The sequence below is a fragment of the Elephas maximus genome, chromosome 17, assembly GCF_024166365.1.
Source record: "Elephas maximus indicus isolate mEleMax1 chromosome 17, mEleMax1 primary haplotype, whole genome shotgun sequence".
NCBI lineage: Eukaryota > Metazoa > Chordata > Mammalia > Proboscidea > Elephantidae > Elephas > Elephas maximus.
This window is the reverse complement of record NC_064835.1, coordinates 47,645,399-47,666,496: the sequence shown is the minus strand read 5'-3', so window position 1 is coordinate 47,666,496 and position 21,098 is coordinate 47,645,399. Positions and strand designations below refer to the sequence as shown.

The following is a 21,098-nucleotide window of genomic DNA, read 5'->3' as shown; positions in this document are numbered from 1 at the left end:
CCTTTTGGTGAGCATTTGATTGCTTCCAATTTTTGATGCATATCTCTTTGTGTATGTCAGCTTATGATAAGGATAAATCGCTTAGAGGTAGAATTGCTAAACAAAGGGTAGCTAGGTTAAATTTTTTCTTTTTTACCAAGATGGCCCCCCAGAAAGAAGTAACCGCTCAGTTCCTTCTTCAAAACAAAAGTCAGGTGCTGGGTGCAGACCTCCTCACCGCAACCCCTGCTGCCGACAGCCCAGCCTGCTCCGGGCTCCCTGGGGCTGCCAAGCCCAGCCTGCCTCAGCAGGTGCCTGCTGCACAGAGAACAGGCCAGGGGCACACACCACCCCTGCCCCCAACTCAACCCCGGGAGAACTTGCAAACAACTCAATGTGGTTGTCAGGAGGGCAGCAGGGAGATGCAGTTAAACCTCTGTCGTGGGCCATGGGGCAAGAGGCCTGGTCTTGCTGCAGCTGCCGACTGGGTATGAGCCTCCAAGGAGGGCAGGCCACACACTTCAGGGCCTTTGTCCCTCATTTCTTACCTAGGATGTCCCAGAGCAAGGAGCCCACCTTAGAAATGAACCCCGGTCCAACCTACCCCGACCCGTCAGGTCTTTTCACCCTTTTATAGCTCTCCCCACCTTCCTAGGAAACCCCACAACTGAGGCCCTCCCTTCAGCCTCGGGGACAGCCTGCCCCATTGTCTCAGAGCTGGTGGCCAGGAAGCTTTTCCTCATTGGGAACACTCCTACATCCACCCCCTCTAATGCCCACCCACCCACCTGCCTCTGTTGTGCCCTCCACTCCCCAAGACGGCATCTCCGATGCCGGGAGATGGCCACACTCCCCTCCCTCAAGCCATCTTGCTTGTCCTGTTTTCTGAAACAGCTTTTCCCCCTCCGTGGCTGTCCCTGAATGTAACGCGGTTTACCAATAACCTTCTTACATTGCACCTCCAGCCCTGACCTGGCCAGGAAAAGCCAGGGGGTCTCTGTTCTCCACTGAGAGGAGACATGGGGCTTCTGTTAGTGCAGCCTAAGGTGCGTTCTTTGTGGTTCAGTGGCTGCCATGTGGCTAAAGCCCAGGGTGAGGGGCTAAGCTGAGACCCACCCAGATGACTTTTTCAAAAGGCACACGGCTTCATCTCCACTCCCCAGCCCAGCTCAGCATTTTCTTTCTCTAGCAGTCAACACTGAGAGATAAGGAAACATTAATGGACATGTGGCTATTGAGAGACTCTGATGCCTCTCACCTGCTCTTTGGTGCAAGGCTGCCTTGAAGCCAGGAGTCCCTGGGGTTCAGCCCTCAATAGAAGTGAACAGGAGCTAGTGAAGGCAGCTTGGGAATGGGCCAGAAATTGGTCTGCTTTTCTGGCCAGGTTGGCCCTTGGGGCGCCCACTACATGGCTCTGGATGCTTCGCAGGCTCTCTAGACCTTCTCTGCACCTACAACGTGGACTACAGCGTATTGTGGAGGCAAAGGAGGATCTTGGATGAAAAGTGGGCACAGGCAAATGTGATCCTTGTTATTCCTTTTGAGCTGAACATCAACATCTTTGCTGTAGGTGGGCATTTGTGCTTTCAGGCGATAGGAGCCATTTGCATCTTTTCCTTAGGACTTTATTTTTACATCCAGGAGACTTTATTTAAGAGAACAGAAAGTGAGGGAAGTATACAAGCCACGGGAAGGCAGACACGAAAGCTGAGAAACGTCCTATGGGAGAGGAAGTGACATCCCCACTAAGACGGTGCCTGGGTGCCAAGTCAGCCCTTCTCAGGAAGCCTCATTCCTACACTGGGCCTGGCCTCTGGGGCATTCTCTGTGAGGATGGTCATTCCTGGCCTGGAAAAAGCAAGGGGGAGCCATCTCAGCCCCACCCCATGAAAGACCCAGGGCCCACTGTCACTGCCCCACTAGGGCAAAGCAACTTGCAAAGACGGAGGCTGGACAGCCAACACCAAAGTCCAGGCCCAGCCCAGGGCAAGTCAGGAACCGGAAGTCGTGTCCAGGTGGCAATTCCCACTCTGTCTTCCAGCACACCCTGTGAGTTGCAGAAAGTGCCTTGGGTCCTGAAGCCTTCTTTTTAAGATTCCCGATGACCAACCTACAAGTTGCCTCTAGGTTTGAGGGCCACAGAAGAAACTGTGGTAGTTAAAGCAGGCAGCTTCGGCAGGTCAGTGAAATCTCCGTGGCTGAGTGTGTCCCTTCCCTCTCGTTTTTCAAGACCTCGCTCATCACTGACCAATGCAGGACACCAAAAGCATATTCTTTGTTCATTTGTAAAACCTGAAAAACAAGTTGTGAAACCACTTATTTTCAGGCAAATAATATTGAATTTCCGGTAACAGAGACAAATGGCAAACCAAGATGCAGGCTTTCACTTCAAGCAGCCTGGGGCTAAGACTTTTGTGTTAGTTCTTTAAAAAAAAAAAAAAACAGTTGCCCTCGAGCTGATTTCAACTCATGGCAATCCCATGAGTAGAACTGTCCTCCACAGTGTTTTCAATGGCGGATTTTTTGGAAGTAGATCACCAGGCCTTTCTTCAAAGGTACTGCTGGGTGGACTCGAACCTCTAGCCTTTGGGTTAGCAGCGGAGCACATTAACCATTTGTATCACCCAGGGACTCCAGTAGTTTTTTAGGGCCTATCTCTGTCATTTAAAAAAATAAAATGCTCAAGGAAAGCAGCCCAAGGAACCCTAGCTTTGAATGGTGTTACTTCCTGCAGCACCTTCTAAAGTAAGCTATTCACAAATGCACACCAAGGGCCAGAAGGAGGTGGCCTGCAGATGGGATCGTTTTTGAAGGACAGTTAGAAGCTGAGGAACATCTGCCCCAAATCGCATCTTGAGTTTGGAACAGCCGCTCTGTGAGGCCGACAGACTATTACATCCGCACCTGGATCATGATAGCAAAACCAGAGGTGGTTTTCAAACTTTTTTTTAGCCACAGACCCTTTTGTTCAAACGAAATATTACAGGGAAGTGTAAACACAGACAACAGACGAGTAAAGAGGGTGAGGGGCTCAGGGCCCACCTGGACCACCCCAGCCTCTTCCCCGCCTTGGCTGGTCCTCAGAACCCCGGGATTTTCCAAAGCACAAGGTCCTGTATCCAAAATGGCCCCACGTCATTGTGGAACAAGTTAAAAGGAGGGGTGTGGTGTGGGGAGAACCCCAGATAAGTAGTACCCCGGGGTGGGGACACATTCTCCATAAAAGGTCACCATGGGGAAGACTCAGATCAAAACTTTCTGGAGGTCTAGATTTAGACAAATACATGAAAGCTATTATTTCTTAGGTGGGGGTAGTTTCTAAATTCAGCACATAAGCTGAAAATTGCACAAAGTCGAAGTCATGATTGAAAATTGCTCATAGAACAGAGCGTACACGTTTTAGCAACTATAACCTGTGAATTATGACATACAAATATATTGATTGCATAATAATACAGAACATGTAATGATGTATATGTGAAAATTATAATTTTAGAGTACTTTAAAATATACTTTGTTTCTTGGCTGATGGGCTTGTAGAGTTGAACTTCTTGTTGTTTTTAGGGAGCTCTCAAGTCGGCCCCGACTCCTGTCGACTTCATGTATAACAGCACAAAACGCTGCCCAGTCCTCTGCCGTCTTCATGATCGTTGCTACAGAGCTGAACTGACATAAGTTAAATGAGCTTCTGCTTCAATTGCGCGGGACCAGGTGCCCAGCAGATTATCGGCGTTACCTCAGTAAGTCCTCACAATAGCCATGAGGTTGGTGCTGTCATCCCATTTTACAGATTAGGCACAGGAGGCTCAGGGAGGTGAGGTGACTCACCTACAGTCACAAGGCTGGCGAATGGCAGACAGGACTCCAGCCCAGAGCTGCCTGGTGCGCACCGGGCCCGTGCCCTCTTCATTCTAAAGGCGTGCCCGTTTTTTTTCAAACACTTCCATACAGCTGGGGGTTGTTCTGAGAATCAAATGTAAGCAATGAAGTAGAATTATGGGAAACAGTCTCTATTCTGAGGAAGAAAAATCAAACTTAAGGACAATGCCAAGGGTTCAGAAGCCCTTGAGGCTGGAGCAGCTGGCAGCCTCTGGCCTGTAACTGTGTCTTGCTACTGTGTGTGCTTGTCCACCTCAGTGGGCCAAAGGAGTGGTTTTCAGCCCTCTATTTGTGATTTGGAAACCCTCGCCACGTAGTGGTTAAGAGCTACATCTGCTAACCATAAGGTCCGCAGTTTGAATTCACCAGGTTCCTCCTTGGAAACTCTATGGGGCAGTCCTACTCTGTCCCATAGGGTTGCTATGAGTCAGAATCAACTCGACGGCAACGGGAATTTGTGACTCAGCCTGTGAGTTGGCCAGCTCCTGGGACCCAGGCGGGGCCCAGGACGGACGATGGGACCAAGGCAGCCCACCACAAAACTCTGGCAGCTTCTAGGAAAGGTAGCCACTGCTGGTTGAGAACGCTGGCCTTGGAGTGAGCAAGCTTGTCTTTAAATCCAATTCTGCTCTTTATTACCTCTGAGCTTTTGAGCAAGTCTCTCTGCTGATCTGTAAAATGGGGGTAATAAACCTCCTGGTTGAAGCAGGACCAAGTCTGATGAAATAATGGGTGGGACAGAGTTTGGGATACCCTATGTATAGCATTCTACACAAAGAACGGTGGATTGCTATCGTCAGGAAAGCTAAAAGCTAAACCTTCCCACTGGAAGCATACTTAGATGATGAATCATGGTTTCTCTTTAAGCTATGTTCATGCCTGAAGTCTCTCACCCATTTATTTTTACAGGTTGTGATTTTTGGAAGGCTGTGCCTGAGCTTTGGCTCCTGGATGTAGCTGGAGGCTGTGGGCAGCAGCAGGGGGTGGGAGCCCAGGACCATACCCAGGGCACATGGGCTGCTTTTCTGAGGCCCCAAGCACTTACTGTTTCAGGAAGCGAAGCCGGGCTCTCCTCCGCTGGCCTGAAAGAGAAAAGCAGGGCACCAGTCAGGGTGGGCTGTGGGCCATCAGAGCCAAGCCCCAGAGACCACGGAGGGTGGTGACAGGGACAGCTCACATCTCAGACACTTCCCTGGCACCTGGCTCTGCCCTGAATACTTCCCGCGCTGTAACTCCTTCAATGTCCACAGCAGTCTATGAGTTGGGTCCTACTAGTATTGTCTCCATTTCATGTATGGGGAAACTGAGGCAAAGAGTGAGTTAGCAACTTGCTCAAAGTCATGCAACTAGCGAGTGGTAAAGCCAGAACTGAAGCCCAGTCAATCTACCCCAGAGTCTGTGCCCTTCCTGACAGGTCCTCTTAAATTAGAGGGTGTGTACTCAGGGAATGTGCAAAGCTTCCCACTGAGACAGAGGAAGAAAATAGAAACATGTCTGTTTACATGTTCATCTCATCCTTCATTACTTTTCTTTTTTGGAAACGCTGGTGGCGTAGTGGTTAAGTGCTAACCAAAAGGTCTGCAGTTCAAATCCACCAGGCACTCCTTGGAAACTCTATGTCTGAGGCACATTAGTGGTTGGTAGATTTGAACTGGAGACCTTTTGGTTAGCAGCCGTAGTTCTTACCCACTTCCCCACCAGGGCTCCGGATATGTAATATATTAAATAAATAAATATATTGAATTGCAGTTTGTATTCACTTTTTTTTTTTTTTTTTTTAATGATAGGGTCCATGATAGAAAACTTTTTAGACTCCCGAACTTTCATGGGAGTAAACAGACCCCTCTGTAGGGGGGGACTGTATGCAAAGAGTGAGCACAGGTGTGTTTCTCTGTGGAAAGGGTCCGTCTTTGTCATCAATGTTCAAAGGTCTCTGTGAGCCATAACAGTTAAGAACCACTCACTGATCTAATCCATGCTCCTGGTGCCCTCCCCCGACTTTATAGACATCCACAGGAAGTGCCACCATGTTTAAGGCAGCACAGGTGAGTGGCAGAACCAGGGGTAGAGTCTGGGCCTCTGAATTCTCGGGTGGCTGTGTGGCCAGCCCTGCAGCTGTCTGCCTTTATCAGGAGCTCCGTGCTATGCAGAGCCAGGAGAAGCTCAAAGAAGGAGATGATTCAGTCTCTGGAGTAGCTGAGGGAGCAGCAGCCATCTCTGAGTTTCTCTACAGCCTCATCAGTGGGGAGGATTTCTAGTTTCTGGGGGCATAACTCAAACCCCTCCTGTGCTCCTCTGTGCACTGAGCTTCTAATCCCAAGACGTTCCCACTTATTCAGCACAGACCATGTGCCAGGCACTCTGGGCAGGACTTCCCAGGTGGCAACTCAAGGAGGTAGGTAGCATTGTTATCATAAGGTGAGGCAGCTGAGGCTCAGAGAGGCCAGGGTGCCTGCCGGAGGTTGCTAGATCAGGAAGCAACAGAGTTAGATCAAAGCCAGGTTAGTCAACTGCACAGATAGGGTGGTCTCCTAGCCAACAATGGGGCCTCAGACCAAGAGTCAAGAATCAAGTTTCTCTCATGGGTTCTTTATAGAAACTGCCACTAGGCTGCCATCAGCTCTGCTCTCCCAGAGAAGAAAGTACCCTCAGGGACACTTGGAACAGGAAATGGGTCACCATGGCATCCCAAAAGTACTCACAGTACAGGTGGACAGCCACACTCAAGGACACCAGCAGAACCAGGACACCAGTCACCAGCAGGCCGAGAGTGAGGGGGCTACAAGATGGGCCTGGAAAACACATGTGACATGGGCTCATTACTGAGTATTTGGGAGACAAAGACACAGATGAATACGAGGAAAAAATCAGGTGGAAGCCCCACCTTCCAGAGAATACCACCAATAGCACTTGCTGTATTTCCTTCTAGTCTTTTTTCTATGCACTTTAGACATCATTGAGATAATTCTGTAGGTAACATTTCATGTTCCACACGACAATTTAAAGGAATTACTTAAACTCAGTAGCTGTTAATGTTCAAAGGAGGTAGATAGTTTTCCTGCCTGTAATGGGATCTTTGCTTTAAAAAAATTTTTTTTTTTTAATTTTACTTTCACAAGAAATAGCTGAATATATTTTCATTGTAAAAGATGCCAGGATATGGTTACAGTGCCTCTTGACATCCTAGCCCCCTCACAGAAGGAGGAACTATTATTTATTTGATACCTTTCTCTTTGTTTTTACACATACACGTGTTTACATACATAGACACATATAGTTTTAAAAAATATATACAGTGGATCATATTGCACAAATTGTTTTGCGAGCCCTTTTTTATCTTCACTTAACCATGTCAGGGAAAACCTGGTGGCGTAGTGGTTAAGTGCTACGGCTGCTAACCAAAGGGTCAGCAGTTTGAATCCGCCAGGCGCTCCTTGGAAACTCTATGGGGCAGTTCTACTCTGTCCTATAGGGTTGCTATGAGTCGGAATTGACTTGATGGCACTGGGTTTGGTTTTTTTGGTTTAACCATGTCAGTACATTCTTTTTACCAGCAGAGTAGCATTTGACAATTTGGTTATTCCCCATGTTTTGCTTTTACCAATAGCTCTGCAGAGAATATCCTGGTATGTGTCTCCTTATGAAGGTACCTTACTGAAGCAAATGTTGAGGATGGAAATTGCTAAACCATAGACTGTGTACATTTTAAGTTGTAATAAAAATCCAAACTAGATGCCTGGTAAAGCCGACTCCAACTCATGGCGACCCCATGTATGTCAGAGAAGAACTGTGCTCCACAGGGTTTTCAGGAGCTGACTCTGCAGAAGTAGCTCTCCAGGTCTTTCCTTCGAGGTGACTCTGGGTGAACTTAACCCACCAACGTTTCGGTTAGCAGCAGGCACATTAACCGTTTACACCACCCAGGGACTCCAAATTGTGATAGATATTGTCAAACTGCCTTCCAAAGAGGCTTCGCTAATTTACATTCCCACTAGTGCGTGAAAGGATAACTTCCCCAAACATCATCAACCCTGGAAGTTACCCAAGTTTCTGCCAATCTGGTGGGTGAAAATTATATTTCAATTCCTTGCTTACTTGTGAGCATCAGCATATTTTCATACACATATGGACCACTTGTATTATTTTTCTTCTATGGGTTTTGTATCCGTCCCTTTGCCCACTTTGGGTGCTATTTAAACAGCAGAGTCTGTATTATCTGCCCCGTGAATCCTGATGACAACTTTCAAGCTCTGCAAAAGGTCTCTGGGGACCCATGGGTGAAAACAACAGGATGCAGATTTGAGCTCAAAGTATAAAACAGCCTGCGAACAATTAGAAGACATCTTGGATGTCAGGTAGGGGAGAGAATTTTTACCGAATACCTGTTATGAGCCAGGTAAGGTACTGCAAGCTTCCATCTTGTGAAAAAGGTATTTTACGGTTGAGAAAACCAAGGCTCAAAGCCGATAAATCACATGTCTAGCTACTAAAAGAAAGGGCCAAGATATGGGGCCAGGTCTTCCTGGTTCTAAAGCCCTTGCCAGGTGCACCACAGCCGTGAGAGAGGCCATGGTGGTACAGGGGAACGAGCAAAGGCTGAAGAGGGTGTTCCTGCACTGGGTGGAAGGTTGAACGATAAGAAATCCTTGAAAGTCCTTCCTGCCTGTGAAATGCTAAGGGTTCCTGCCTGTGTCTCTCTCACCTCCATGTTCTTACAACATGGATAAACCTCAGAAACACCACACTGAGTGAAAGAAGTCAGACAGGAAAGCCACATATTGTATGGGCCCATTGATATGAGATGTCCACAAGAGGCAAATCTATATAGAGAAAAAGGGTATCCATAGTTGCCAGGGGCAGAAGCTGGGATTAACCGGAAGCTGGGATTAACTGGAAGCTGGGATTAACCGGAAACTGATATAAAGGATTTTACTAGAGTGATGGAAATGTTTAAAGCTGGATTGTGGTATGGGTGCATAACTTGGTGAATTTACCTAAAAATTATTTTGTTGTCCACTTAAAATGCATGGGTTTTATGGTGTGTAAATTATACCTCAATAAAGTTAAAAAAAGATACTGGAGGTGGGTGCAGCCTGCAGGGAAGTGCAGGGTGGGAGGGCCCCCTCATCCTGGGGCGGCAGGATCAGGGCAGCAGGATCAGGGCGGCTTCCTGGGGAATGGTCATATCTGAACTGGAGGCCACAGGTCCACGCAGATGCATGGTTGCCCATTCAAAATGTGACTCCTGGAAAAGCTGCTACTCCCAGTAAAGTCAGTGAAAAGCCTGCGTGGGCAGGGAGCCACGCCAGGGATACTTCTAGCCTGGTCTTCCTCATCTTGCTCGGGCCTCGGGGTCTCTTGGGTCTGCATCTCACCACCCTGCTCCTGAGAGAGGTTTAGAAATCATCTCCCAGAACTTCTGGTGTTATCTCAAGGGGCAGCCCTCTGCCTTGGGGGGCATGCCCCTCCCCATGGCGGGCCTGTGTGTTCATGTGTAATAAGCTCTGAGCTGTGCCCGGTACCCTGACAAGCTCTGAGTGCCTCGTGTGTAGGATCTCATTTAGTCTTCATGACCTCCCAGTAAAGGGCATTATCACACTCATTTTACAGACGAGAAAATGGAGGTTCAGAGAGGCTGAATGGCTACCCAAAGCCACACAGTACAGGCAGTTGTCGACAAGGACTCATGCCTACCTCTGGCTGACTTACTGCTAGGCTACACCGCCTCAAACTCCCTCCCCCAGTGCAACTTCCACCTACCTCCCTCCAACCCCACTCCACCTGGCCGCCCTCACACACATCCTGGCTCTTCTTGTTGTTAGCTGCCCCAATTCACAGGGACCCCATGCATAATGGAACAAAACACCTACTAATGTACTTCCATTTTGCCCTGGGATTTTACCGAGGGTTGATTATAAGAAATTTTAAGACCTTTTTTTATATCATTCATGGCAGTGTGCTGAATTCATTATTGTTCAAAGATCTTTTCAGGAGGATGGACAGAGTAGAGTCCTAGGATTCTGTGGTAGAATGAAGGCCCAGGGTTGTTCCTTTATATCATAACGTGGACAGGGAGGTGCCATGTGACCTGGAGGATTCCCTTTGCTTCAGTAGGGTTTGCTCACACCCCCAGAGCCAAAGCACAGACCCAGTTTTTACGTCCTCATCTGAATGTTTTGTATTCTTTTTTTATTGTCCCCCGCCTGAACTCCTTGAAGGGAAGGTGTTAGGGTATAAATGCTTTATAAAATGAGGTCACTCTGCCCCACCATTTTGTTCCCAAAGGCTTTGCCTGTGACCTCAAGTGGCAGCTTCCCACTCCCTCTCCTAGTCCGTGCTAGGGGCCCCTCCTTAGACTCTTCCTGGTATTTTACACAGTAAAACCTGTAAAAGCTGGAACCTGTGTAAGGCAGAAATCTGTCAGAGAAGGAAAATTCAAATATCTCCACTAAAACAAATGATAGGAAAATGGTAAGACTGCACCCTGTCAAAGGCGGAAAACAAGTCAGTTCCGTTGCATTCCAGCTCTCACAGTCTTCACCGTATATTTAAGACAAGGCAGCCCAAGTGGCACGAGGTAGCCTCAGTGTGGCTTCTCATGGTTTTTCTAAAGGTAGGAGCCGGTGACACTTTCTGTTTGTTACCAGTAACTTTTGGGAGTAGAGGTCAGTACTTTTCCAAGAACACATTTGGGCCCATGGCTTCAAGAAAAGTGTGTGTATGAGTGAATGTGTGTCTGTATGAGTGTGCGTAAGTGTGTGTGTGCTCAGCTGCAGTGCTCACAGCACGGACAGGCAAAATTGTTCACTCATTAACAAGCACACATTAAGCACACACCGTGTGTTAGGTTCTGTGTTAGGGATCAAAACAGGAAAAATTTAAAGTGCTGGTCCTGTGGGCTGGGTTTTTTATTTGTCTAACTTTTAACAGCTTTACTGAGGTATGGAAACCCTGGTGGCATAGTGGTTAAGTGCTATGGCTGCTAACCAAAAGGCTGGCAGTTCACATCCACCAGGCACTCCTTGGAAACTCTATGGGGCAGTTCTGCTCTGTCCTATGGGGTTGCTGTGAGTCGGAATTGACTCGACGGCAACGGGTTTGGTTTGGTTTTGGTTTTATTGAGATATATATAATTTAAATATCATAAAGCTCACCTATGTAAAGTATATAATTCAGTGGTTTTTAGAATACAGGTAGTCGTCGACTTATGATGTATTTGAGTTACGACCTGCTGTACTTGTGACTATCCAGTTTTCTTTTTCTGGTACATCTTATCATTCGTAACATGTTGCAGAATTTTGCTGATGTTATCATTTTCAGATGTTCAATTTTATGATTTGCTGTTCAAAACACTGCTGGATTTGGACAGGTACTGATAGTAAAAGGCATAATAATGAAAATGAAACAAAACAAAAAGGTAATTCAACTTATATCAGAACAGACTTAGGACGGAGTTGTTGGAACGGAACCCCCATCATAAGTCGGGGACTGCCTGCATTCAAAGGCTGTGCAACCGTCACCACAGTGTCATCTAAGGACTGCCACGCTGGTTAGGAGTCATTCCCCATTCTCTCCTTTGTGGGCCCTAGAGAGCCGTTAGTCTGCATTCTGTCTCATGAAATTGCCCGTTTTGCACATTTCATATACATGGAATCATACAATATTATGGACTTTTGTGACTGCCTTCTTTCACTGCGTAACGTTTTCAGGGTTCATCCTTGCTGTGGCATGCCTCAGCACTTCGTTCTTTATTATGGCCAAATAATATTCATTGTATGAATATACCATATTTTTTCAATCGATTCATCAGTTGATGGGCATTTGGGTTCTTTCTACTTTTTGGCTCTCATGAATAATTCTGCTCTGAACATTCGCGTGCAAGTTTTTGTGTGGATACATTGTCCACTGAGTTTTGTCCTGTGACGATTTGTGAGTCTGTCCCCCATAGACTGGGTGCTGCTGTCATACCCAGTTTCTTGTCTGTCCTTGGCATGGTGCCAGAGAAGGATACTGAATCAGCACTTGGGAAGTGCTTGCTGAATGAGTGAAGCAAGGAAGGAAGGGAGTGAGTAAGAATGTCTGCCGTGCTTCTGAGGGCTTGGGGAATGGGAGAACTCACCCTTCTGGCTCGGTGGGTTGGAGAACTGGCACACCTTCTTCTTGGGGCTGGATTTCTTGGTGGGCTGGGCAGTGGTGGGGAGAACATCAACTACAGAAAGGAAACAGGACACATATCTTAGTCAGGTAGACACCAGGGAGACTTAGAGATGAAAGTGTATCCTGACGTCCAGGTACTGAAGTCCTTATGACCATGCTCTAGGCTGCTATGGGGGTTCATGATCACAGAGAAATAGAATTTTTGATCTGCTTTCCCAATTCTCAAATGTATCTGAAGGCTTAGGGGTGGGGGTCACCTTGGTGTCCTTGAGGGAGAGGGGCACTGCAGAAAGTACAGGCATGAACAGAGCTCCACACCCTTGATAAGCCTCTGTGTGACTGTGAGCAAGTCACGTAACTGCTCTGCCTCAGTTTCCCCATCTGCTAAGATAAAGATGCCCCACCTCCTTCTTGGGCTTGCTGCAAGAAGTAAAGAGGATGTGAACCCAGCAGCATGTGCAGTAGGCTTGGCCCCACCTGACTCAAGCCTTGGGCTGAAGCTGGGCTGCCCACACCCTTGGCATGACCAGCCCCTCAGCCCACTCTGCCCATCTTTAAGCAGGTGGAGGAAGCTTCTAGAAAGGAGGTGAGTGCCCTTTTCTGCATGTACAATACCACTCAGAGGTCATATTTGGGGATTTGTTTTCCTTCTCAGGTGTCCTTAAAAATCATAAAATATCAGACTTAGAAGGAAATTTTGGTCTAGTCTCAAGCTTTAATTTCAAAGGTGAACGCCAGAGAGGTGGCGGCTGGCCCTGAGGCCCCACTGCGGAAAGTGCAGAGCTAAGGCCCCAAGCCTCTCTTCTGACTCCTGGGTGGGGCACTCCACTCTTCATTCTGGCCCTGTGCCACGTTCTAAACCACTGGGATACTGTAAGGTGAACACTCAGAGCAAAGGGAGACCCCGGGTCCTGGGGAACCGAGGATCATCCCGGGGGAACGGCATGAGCACTGAGCCCCGCTGAGTCTTGCCTTGCCTTCGTGGGTTGAGCAAAGAGATTTCACAGAAGTGATTTTCTGCAAAATGGAGAAGGAAAAGGACGACACTGTGAACTTAAACTCTAGTACCAAGGAACCGGGAGGGGCAGCCAACGAATCTGTCATTTGGGGGCTGGCAACTTTCATGTACCAAGTGGACCCCTTGAGCCTCACCTCCCTGAGATGCCTCTGGGAAGTGGAGATTATCTGCTCTGTCTGCTTTGTGAGGTTTCTAGGCAGAGGCAGTCAGTTAGAATAAACACTTCTTAAGTTCCTACCATGTGCTGATGGCAGTGTTAAGACTTCAACCTAAGTATATTGAATCCAGTAACTTTTGGGGCAGGCACTATTATCCTTGTTTTATCCACAAGGAAACCTAGACTCGGAGAGCTGAAATACCTTGCCCCAAGTGAAAAAAAAAAAAAAAAAAAACAGCAGTTGCTGTCAAGTCGATTCCTACTCATGGTGACCCCATGTGTGTCAGAGCAGAACTGTGCTCCATAGGGTTTTCAGTGGCTGATTTTTCAGAAGGAGATCACCAGGCCTTTCTTTCAAGGCCCCTCTGGCTGGGCTTAGACCTCCAACCTTTCAGTTACAGCCAAGCACACTAACCATTTGCACCCAGGGACTCCTACCCAAAGTTAAAAAAAAAAAAACCAAACCTATTGCCATCAAGTCAATTCCAACTCACAGTGATCCTATAGGACAGAGTAGAACTACCCCATAGGGTTTCCAAGGAGTGGCTGGTACATTTGAACTGTTGACTTTTTGGTTAGCAGCCGAGCTCTTAACCACTGCCCAGAGTTAGACAGCATTACTTAGCAGAGCCAGGGTTTGAAACAAGAGTTTGCTTCTAGAACATGTGCTCTCCTAATGTCACACAGCCTCATGTGAAAATGTTTTCTTTCTTTTCCTTAAGAGAATTTTAATTTTTTTATTGAACTTTAGATGAAGGTTTACAGAACAAACTAGTTTCTCATCAGTTAGTATACACATTGTTCTATGACACTGGTTAACAACCCCACATGTCAACACTCTCCCTTCTCAACCCTGGGTTCCCTATGACCAGCTGTCCTATTCCCTGCTGCCTTCCAGTCCCTGCCCAGGGCTGGTGTGCCCCTGTAGTCTTGTTTTGTTCCATGGGCCTGTTCAATCTTTGGCTGAAGGGTGAACCTCAGGAGTGGCCTCATTACTGAAAATGTTTTTTGACCAAGTGAAATACATTAAGTCAACCCAAGGCCCCTGGTCATCAGAATGCTGAGGGTAATGATCATTAACAGGAAAAATGACACCAGCTGTGGTGCACGGAGTCTGCAAAGAGCCTGGCCCTGTGCTGGGTGACACAGCACTCTGCTGTCTGGTTTAATCCTCACAGTCCCAGAGGACATCCTGTTCCCCTTGCTGTACAAACGAGGAAGGACAGACGGGTGGGATGATGGGTCAGTGGTGAGGACCACACGCAGCCAGGCCTACAGGACGTCAGTGCCTTGGCTGGGCCCAGTGGCCTGCGTCTGGTGGGGGTCTTTGCGAAAAGGGTCATGCTGTTTTAATTTCTTCTTGCCCACAGGCAGATCCCTCTTGATTCCTCCTGCCCTCCAGCTCAAATCGCTCTTCTCCTTGAAGGGGACAGGCCTTTTGCGGCTGTGATGTGCTGAGGGGGCCTGAGAAAGCTCCCTTTCTCCCCAAACACTTCTGACCTCTCCTAGCTCTCCTGTAAAATGCACTGGCCGGCAGGACGGAGTGGGCTCTTGCCCCAGATCCCCTGTCACCCACCTCCGGGGGGAGATATGGTGGCAAGCACGTGTTCTCGGGAAGGACTGCCATTCCCGGGGTGCTGGGCAGTGCCAGGGAGGTTGGAACTATGGAAGCCAGGGTGGGCAGTGGTAGAGGTGGTGGGAAGGCTCTGAAATCAGTTTTGCTTATTTTTGACATCTACTCTTCCTGGACCCTGAAATCTCACAAATGGGAAGATGTGGGGCTTGTAGAGACACAAAAAATAAACCAAACCAAAACCTCAAAGCCCTATTTCAATACAGGAAATCAGTCGGCTCCCAACTTGAGGGACACCATGGCTTACTGCCCAGAGCTCACTTCCTTCCCCCATCCCACCCAAGATCCGAGGCTGGAGTGGGGGGCAGATGGAGGCATCACTCCATTCCTTGTCTTCCTCATTGAGCCTCTAGCTTTCCCCCCACACCGCCCCACACTAAGCAGTCTAATTTCTGGGGGTTCTCTTGTGATCTGAGTGCCCCCAGCCTGAGAGGAACTGAGGTGACCAGGAAGCATGCAGTGGGAGGCCTACAGGGCAGGGGGCTAGGCCAGATGCCGGCCCTCGAGGAGTGATTCCTTTGCTCCCTTGGTTAATCTGCCCTGTGCAATATGGCGGCCCCTCAGCACATGTGGCTACCGAGCCCTTGAGAGGTGGCCAGTCTGAACTGAGATGTGCCCTATGAGTCGGAATCCACTTGACAGCAACGGGTTTGGTATGTGTAGAATACACATCAAAAGCATAGTGCCAAACAAGGACGTACAATACCTCAGTAGTAATTTTATACTGGTTACGTGTTGAAACGGTAATACTGTTCATATATTGGGTTAAATCAAATGCATTACTTACGAATTTCACGTCTGTGGCTCACAGTATGTGTTTCTACTGGGTGTATTGACTCCTGGAACTGCAGCTTCACAGGGCCGGAGGGATCATGATAATAGAGAATTTTCAGCAGACTTGGTCTGGGCCTGGGTCTTCTCACTCCCTGCACCTCGGGGTGTGGGCTGGCAAAATGCGAGGGCAGCACCTGCCCCCCACTGCCCTCAGAAATGCTCTCACTGGTACATCTGGGCTGTGACAGCCTTCTTTCCCTGTGCATGCTCCACAGGGTCCAGGGGCTTGTTAAATGCAGCTGATGACTCCAGGACTCAAAGCTTGTCTATTTCCCCCTACCAAGAGGTCATCTGCAAAACAGTGTTTGCTACGCCCAGCTTTACGAAGGGGTCAGGGGAGAGAGCTGCCATATATTGATTTTGTACTTATATGCCCGGGCTACTGCACAAATTATCTGGGGGGTTTCTGAGGCCACCTTCAGGCCTGTGCATGGAGCCACAGCCTCAGGTGGGTTTGATGTGGCCCGAGGACAGTCACTGCCCTATCCCCATAAGAAGCAGTATGTCCATCTCTCACCCTGACCCATCTCTTTCAGCCTCACCTGTAAAATGGGAATACAACTAGTTCCTACCTCCCAGGGCGGCGGGTAGCACTGAGTGCGACAACTAAGCAAAGCCCTTGTACACGCTTGGCCCCTCGTGAGGCTTAGTACAGTGCTTTTGCTCCTGGCTATCTTGCCTCAGGCAGAGTGGGGCTCGCTGCGAGTGAGGCAGCCCAGAGCCCAGCCTGTGCTCCTGGCACACAGTAGGTGCTCAGTCCTTGTCTGTATTCTTACCCACGCTCAGCCGAGTTCCCTTCCCGAATATCAGCTGGGGCTGCCCGACGGTCATGCAGAAGTATGTGCCACTGTCCGAAAGCTTTGCCCTCGTGAGGTTGAGAGTACACCGCGCCCCGCTCTGAGACACTATGAACTCCTCCTGCTTCACCCCCTCGCCATACACAGTTTGTTGCGTGTAATCCAAGGTGGTCAGGGCCAGGAACTCATGGTGACTGTGCGGGCTCGGGGCCTGGCGCTGTCTCAGCCAGTAGACACGCCTGTTAATGAGGGAGGTTTTCGTTTCACAGGATAGGGTCACCGTTTGATGGGTCTGAACCATTATAGACTCAGGCGTCTGGTGGAGTGCTGAGCTGCCGTGGAGAGCTACGAGAAGCCAGAAAGAGCAGAGACCATCAGGATGTTGTCCTGGCATCACCTGTGGGGTCCTGGAGTCACACTGAGTCACAGGAAAACCTGTAGAAGAAGCTGCCTTGCTGCAGGGTCCAGAAACTTGTTGCTGTCGAGTCTATTCTGACTCACAGCGACCCTATAGGACAGAGTAGAACTGCCCCATAGGGGTTTCCAAGGAGCAGCTGGTAGATTCAAACTGCTGACCTTTTGGTTAGCAGCTGAGGTCTTAACCACTGAGCTGCCAGGGCTCTGTAGGGTCTGGGGGCTTGTTAAATGCAGCTGGTGACTCCAGGACTCAAAGCTTGTGTATTTCCCCCCACCAAGAGCTCACCTGCAAGACAGTGTTTGCTACGCTCAGCTTTATGAAGGGGACAGGGGAGGGAGCTGCCATATATTGACTTTGTTCTTATATGCCTGGGCTATGGCACAAATTATCTCAATCAAGTCTCAAACCCGCTTAGGGATTTTCATCCCCATATATGAATGAATGAGGAAACTGAGGCATAAAGTTACTTCTGCAGGGTTCCATTTATAGCTGGTAATTGCACAGCTAGGACTCAAACTCAGGGTGTCAGAGTCTGAATACCTTCCCCCAGCTCTGCTGCCACACCATCTAGACTTTCCATAGGCTCCAGGCAGCTAAGGAGACCCAGGGCAAACTGGAGAGGAGCTCATGATTGCAGACAGAGCACACGGCTGGTCTGGACAACCTACATGAGGAGCAGCTACTGTCTAGACAGTGATGACAGCCAGCAAGAGGAACTCATTCCCTGGCGGGCACAGTGATAGCCCATCACTCCCCAACCCAGCAAGCTCTGCCTCCATGTGATGGGTCACTGGATCTCCACTCTTGAATGGAAGCAGGCTGGGAGTTCATTTTAGTCTCCGAGGGGAAACATTCAGCAAGCAGGGGACTGTTCCCAGAGACTGAGAGCAGGACTCACAGGCCGGGCCTGGAATCTGGGTTCTGCCCCATACCAGTCGTGTGACCTGGCCAAGCCACAGAGCCTATCTCCTCCCTGTGAAAGGAGAGCAGCTTAGTGCTATTACCTGCCTGCCTCCAAGGGTTAGAAAGAAATGAGAAAATGTCCAAGAAAGCACATGGCAAACTGTAAAGCACTAAACCAAGTAAATCATTGTACAGGCAGCTCACATCTCGGGGGTTGTTACTGGCAGCACATGAAATCTCAAGGTGAAGGATCTGAAGGGGTCTCGTTCACAGCCAAGGCCACATGGGGGCCAACATACTGATCCTGACCTGGTGAGCGATTCACGTTAGCTGTGGGCAGGCAGTTGGAGACCCTCCAGACCAGGGCAGAGGCCAGGAGCAGGAACTGCAGAGGACACACCCAGGAGACCTCAGTGGGTAGAGGCAGCCAGAGGGGGAGTGTGTGCCCCAGAGGGGCTTGCTGACCGTGCCTGCGGCTCAGGCTCCATGGGCCACAGCGGCCTTTCTTACACAGATGAAATGAACGTTGACTTTCTAACGCCAGTCACAGGCCACTCTGAACTTCTGCTTGCGCTGTGAGTAAAACAGTATCTGAGGCCCAAATGGCTGCAGGGCCTTCTCATCTCTCCCTAAACACTCTACCAGCTGCTCAGTGGAGCACAGGTTCTTAACTGTTTTGGGTCACTGACCTCTTCAGGGAGATGACAGGAATAGATCACTACAATATTAATTGAGCTGACCCAATGCAAGTGCTGTGCTGAGCATGGTACAGGCACCATCTCCTTTAACCCTCACCAAATTCTGTGAGGGAGAGACTGTTTTATACTCATTTTACACATGAGCAAACAGAGCCTCAGCAGGTAAATGACATGCTCAAGGCCACACAGCCTGTATGTGGTGGATCCAGCTTCAAACCCAGGTCTTAGGGCCACAGAGCCTGAGCTCTGAGCTGCTCCCTGAGCTGAAGCGCCTGTGATTCTCTCCCGGAGCTGCGGTCACATGAGTGCATGCACAAAGCGAGCCACAAGCACACAGACCCGTCCTTTCCAAGAAAGCCCAGGAAGAGCTCCTCGAAGCACAAAGGGGTCAGAAGAGGCCTGGGGCTGCAAGTATGCGTTTCCCCTCCCAGGTCCTTCCGTGAAGACTTCCTGGCTGAGATGTGCACCGGCCTCTCTCTGGTCCAACTTGCCTTTCTGTCCCCAGAGACTAACTGCCTGGCCTTGGCTGAGCCCCTGCTGTGCCGGCAGAGCCAGGCCTCTCCACACATGCCCCATCATCTGACTCCTTTGATCCTCCCAGTAGCCCAGTGATTCCACTCTTCAGAGGGACCTGCTGATTCTAGAATGATCCACAATAACTCATAGGCTTTGAATGGCCTGGACTAACTTCTGCTTACCGTGTTGCTGAGCTCATTGGGTCAGAGCCCGGAGCTGGCAGGCCTGGTCACCCCCTGGCAGTATGACCAGCTTTGGACTTTTGGGGCATGAGAGCAAATCACCCATACGTCAGTGGGCAGTTTGCAGGGATTCTTCCAAAAAGCAGTCTGACCAGGCTTAGTTGGAGGGACAATCTAGACTTCCACTTACATTCCAACTCCAACATCCCAATTCCAGAGCTGCTTCTTTCCGGAGGCACACCAGCACACACTGGGGAACCAGGAGGGCCAGGGGAGTACTAGCTGCCAAATTCTACAGGGCTTCCAATAGCCTGGTGTTTGGTGGATTGCTCAACAGACACTTCCCCGGAAGTACAAAAGTGTGTCCGTAGGACCCTCGGCCCAGGCAAGTGTGGGGCAGGGAAGCCAGAATAGGGCCCTGGCAGCTTGGTAGGGTTACCCACTATGGGGACCCCAGACAAGGGCATTTTCCTCCCTCCTTGCCCTTTCTTCCCTCCTCCAACCCTCTCCCCTCCTTCCTTTTTTTCCTGCCTCCCCTTCTCCTAGGGTCAGGTTTGGGGGCAGAAGCGGCCTCAGCCTTGGGGCTTCCTGGACCCCTGGGATAATGGGATGATGAGTTTCCTTCCTTCCCTCGAGGGCTGAGCCTGCACCGCCACCACCTCCGGTTCCCCCACAGCCCTGGACTCTGGTTCCTGCTTTCACAGCCCTTTCTAAAGTCCACATTCGGGCTCTTCCAGGGTGACGCAGACCACCCTGTCCCTGTCCTCGTGCGCCCCGAGCCCACCTCCCCTTACCTGTCAGCTGCGCCACGAGGAGGTGCCAGAGCCACAGCTGCATCTTGGTGCTCCCGGGACACTTGTCCCGGCCGCTGGGTATGGCAGAAGGTGGGTGGGAGCGAACCGGGCGGGGCATCGCGGGGGGGGGGGGGCGGGGCAGGGGTGGTACGGCGGGGGCCGCAGGTTCCCCTTCTGGACTGGGGACCTTCAGGTCTCCGCCCTCGCCCTCTCTGCCTGTCATAGGTCTTGGCTGCGTTACCAAAGAGCCCCCAGGACCATCTGCCTTTCTGGAGAGGAGGTGACACCGTGGACCTGCACCAGGCAGCCACGCACGCTGGAGGAGGCCAGGACAGGGTGGACACCCCACAGCACAGTTGAGGCACCTGAAGCTGAGCGCAGGTCAGCATGCTGAGGACCCACGGAAGTGCTCAGTGGTGCTGGGCCCGGACTGGCACCTCTTCGTTGTTTGCAGTAGTTACTGTGGGTCTCCTGGGTGACAGAGGCACCCATGTGGAGCAAGGAGGGTTAGCTGCTGCTGAGTGAGGGAGGTGAGCTGCCAGCTGGGCAGGGGGAGACACCCCAGCCCTGCTGGGGGGATGCGACAGACCAGACAAGTACTTCCCTGTCCCTGAGTGCTGAAAGATCATGGTGTCCCATATATAACTTCCACAAAAATACACTAAAAGGGGAAGTAATTAACAGGAGGAAGGTCAACAAAACGGCCTACTTTGAAGCTGTTCGTGCCTGTGACGTGTGTTTGGTGTGTGTGTGGTGTGTGTCTGCATGTGATGTGTGTGTGTGTGGCGAGTGTCTGTGATGTGTGTGTGGTGTGTATGTGTGGTATGTATGTATGTGCTGAGTGTCTATATGTGATGTGTGTGTGGTGTGTGTCTGTATGTGATGTGTGTGTGGTGTGTATGTGTGATATGTATATGTGTGTGGTGTGTGTCTGTGATGTGTGTGTATGGTGTGTGTCTGTATGTGATGTGTGTGTGTGGTATGTATGTATGTGTTGTCTATATGTGATGTGTGTGTGGTGTGTGCGTGGTGTGCCTCTGTACGTGACGTGTGTGTGGTGTGTGTGGTATGTATGTGTGTGTGGTGAGTGTACGGGATGTGTGTGTGGTGTGTGAGTGTGTGGTGTGTATGTG

The 21,098-nt window shown here is 49.8% G+C and overlaps 1 protein-coding gene across 3 annotated transcripts; it reads right to left on the bottom strand.

Moving 5' to 3' along the window:
* Positions 1–1,588: 1,588 nt before the first annotated feature.
* CD8B (CD8 subunit beta) lies at positions 1,589–20,076 on the bottom strand. 3 transcript variants are annotated; one of them, XR_007513683.1, is made up of 7 exons: positions 19,966–20,076; positions 16,434–16,799; positions 11,978–12,067; positions 6,561–6,650; positions 4,904–4,940; positions 3,808–3,942; positions 1,589–2,271 (listed from the first exon to the last, which is right to left on the bottom strand). XR_007513683.1 is itself a non-coding variant. In XM_049857313.1 (6 exons), exons 1-6 carry the CDS (start codon positions 20,006–20,008, stop codon positions 2,259–2,261), a joined length of 639 nt encoding a protein of 212 aa, XP_049713270.1. In that variant the 5' UTR covers positions 20,009–20,074; the 3' UTR covers positions 1,589–2,258. The 3 variants fall into 3 exon arrangements, 2 of the variants coding, with proteins under 2 accessions (XP_049713270.1, XP_049713269.1); XM_049857313.1 differs by lacking the exon at positions 3,808–3,942 and having other exon boundaries at positions 19,966–20,074; XM_049857312.1 differs by lacking the exon at positions 1,589–2,271 and having other exon boundaries at positions 2,278–3,942.
* Between the last annotated feature and the right edge of the window lie 1,022 nt (positions 20,077–21,098).

Excerpts from the sequence above, each read along its gene's own strand:
- CD8B (XM_049857312.1), bottom strand. The coding sequence starts at position 20,008 with ATGCAGCTGTGGCTCTGGCACCTCCTCGTGGCGCAGCTGACAG. Across the intron at positions 6,651-11,977 it reads CAACCCACCGAGCCAGAAGG|GCCCATCTTGTAGCCCCCTC; the intron begins GTGAGTTCTCCC and ends TGTGTTTTCCAG. Across the intron at positions 3,943-4,903 it reads CGGCTTCGCTTCCTGAAACA|AACAACCCCCAGCTGTATGG; the intron begins GTAAGTGCTTGG and ends TTTGATTCTCAG.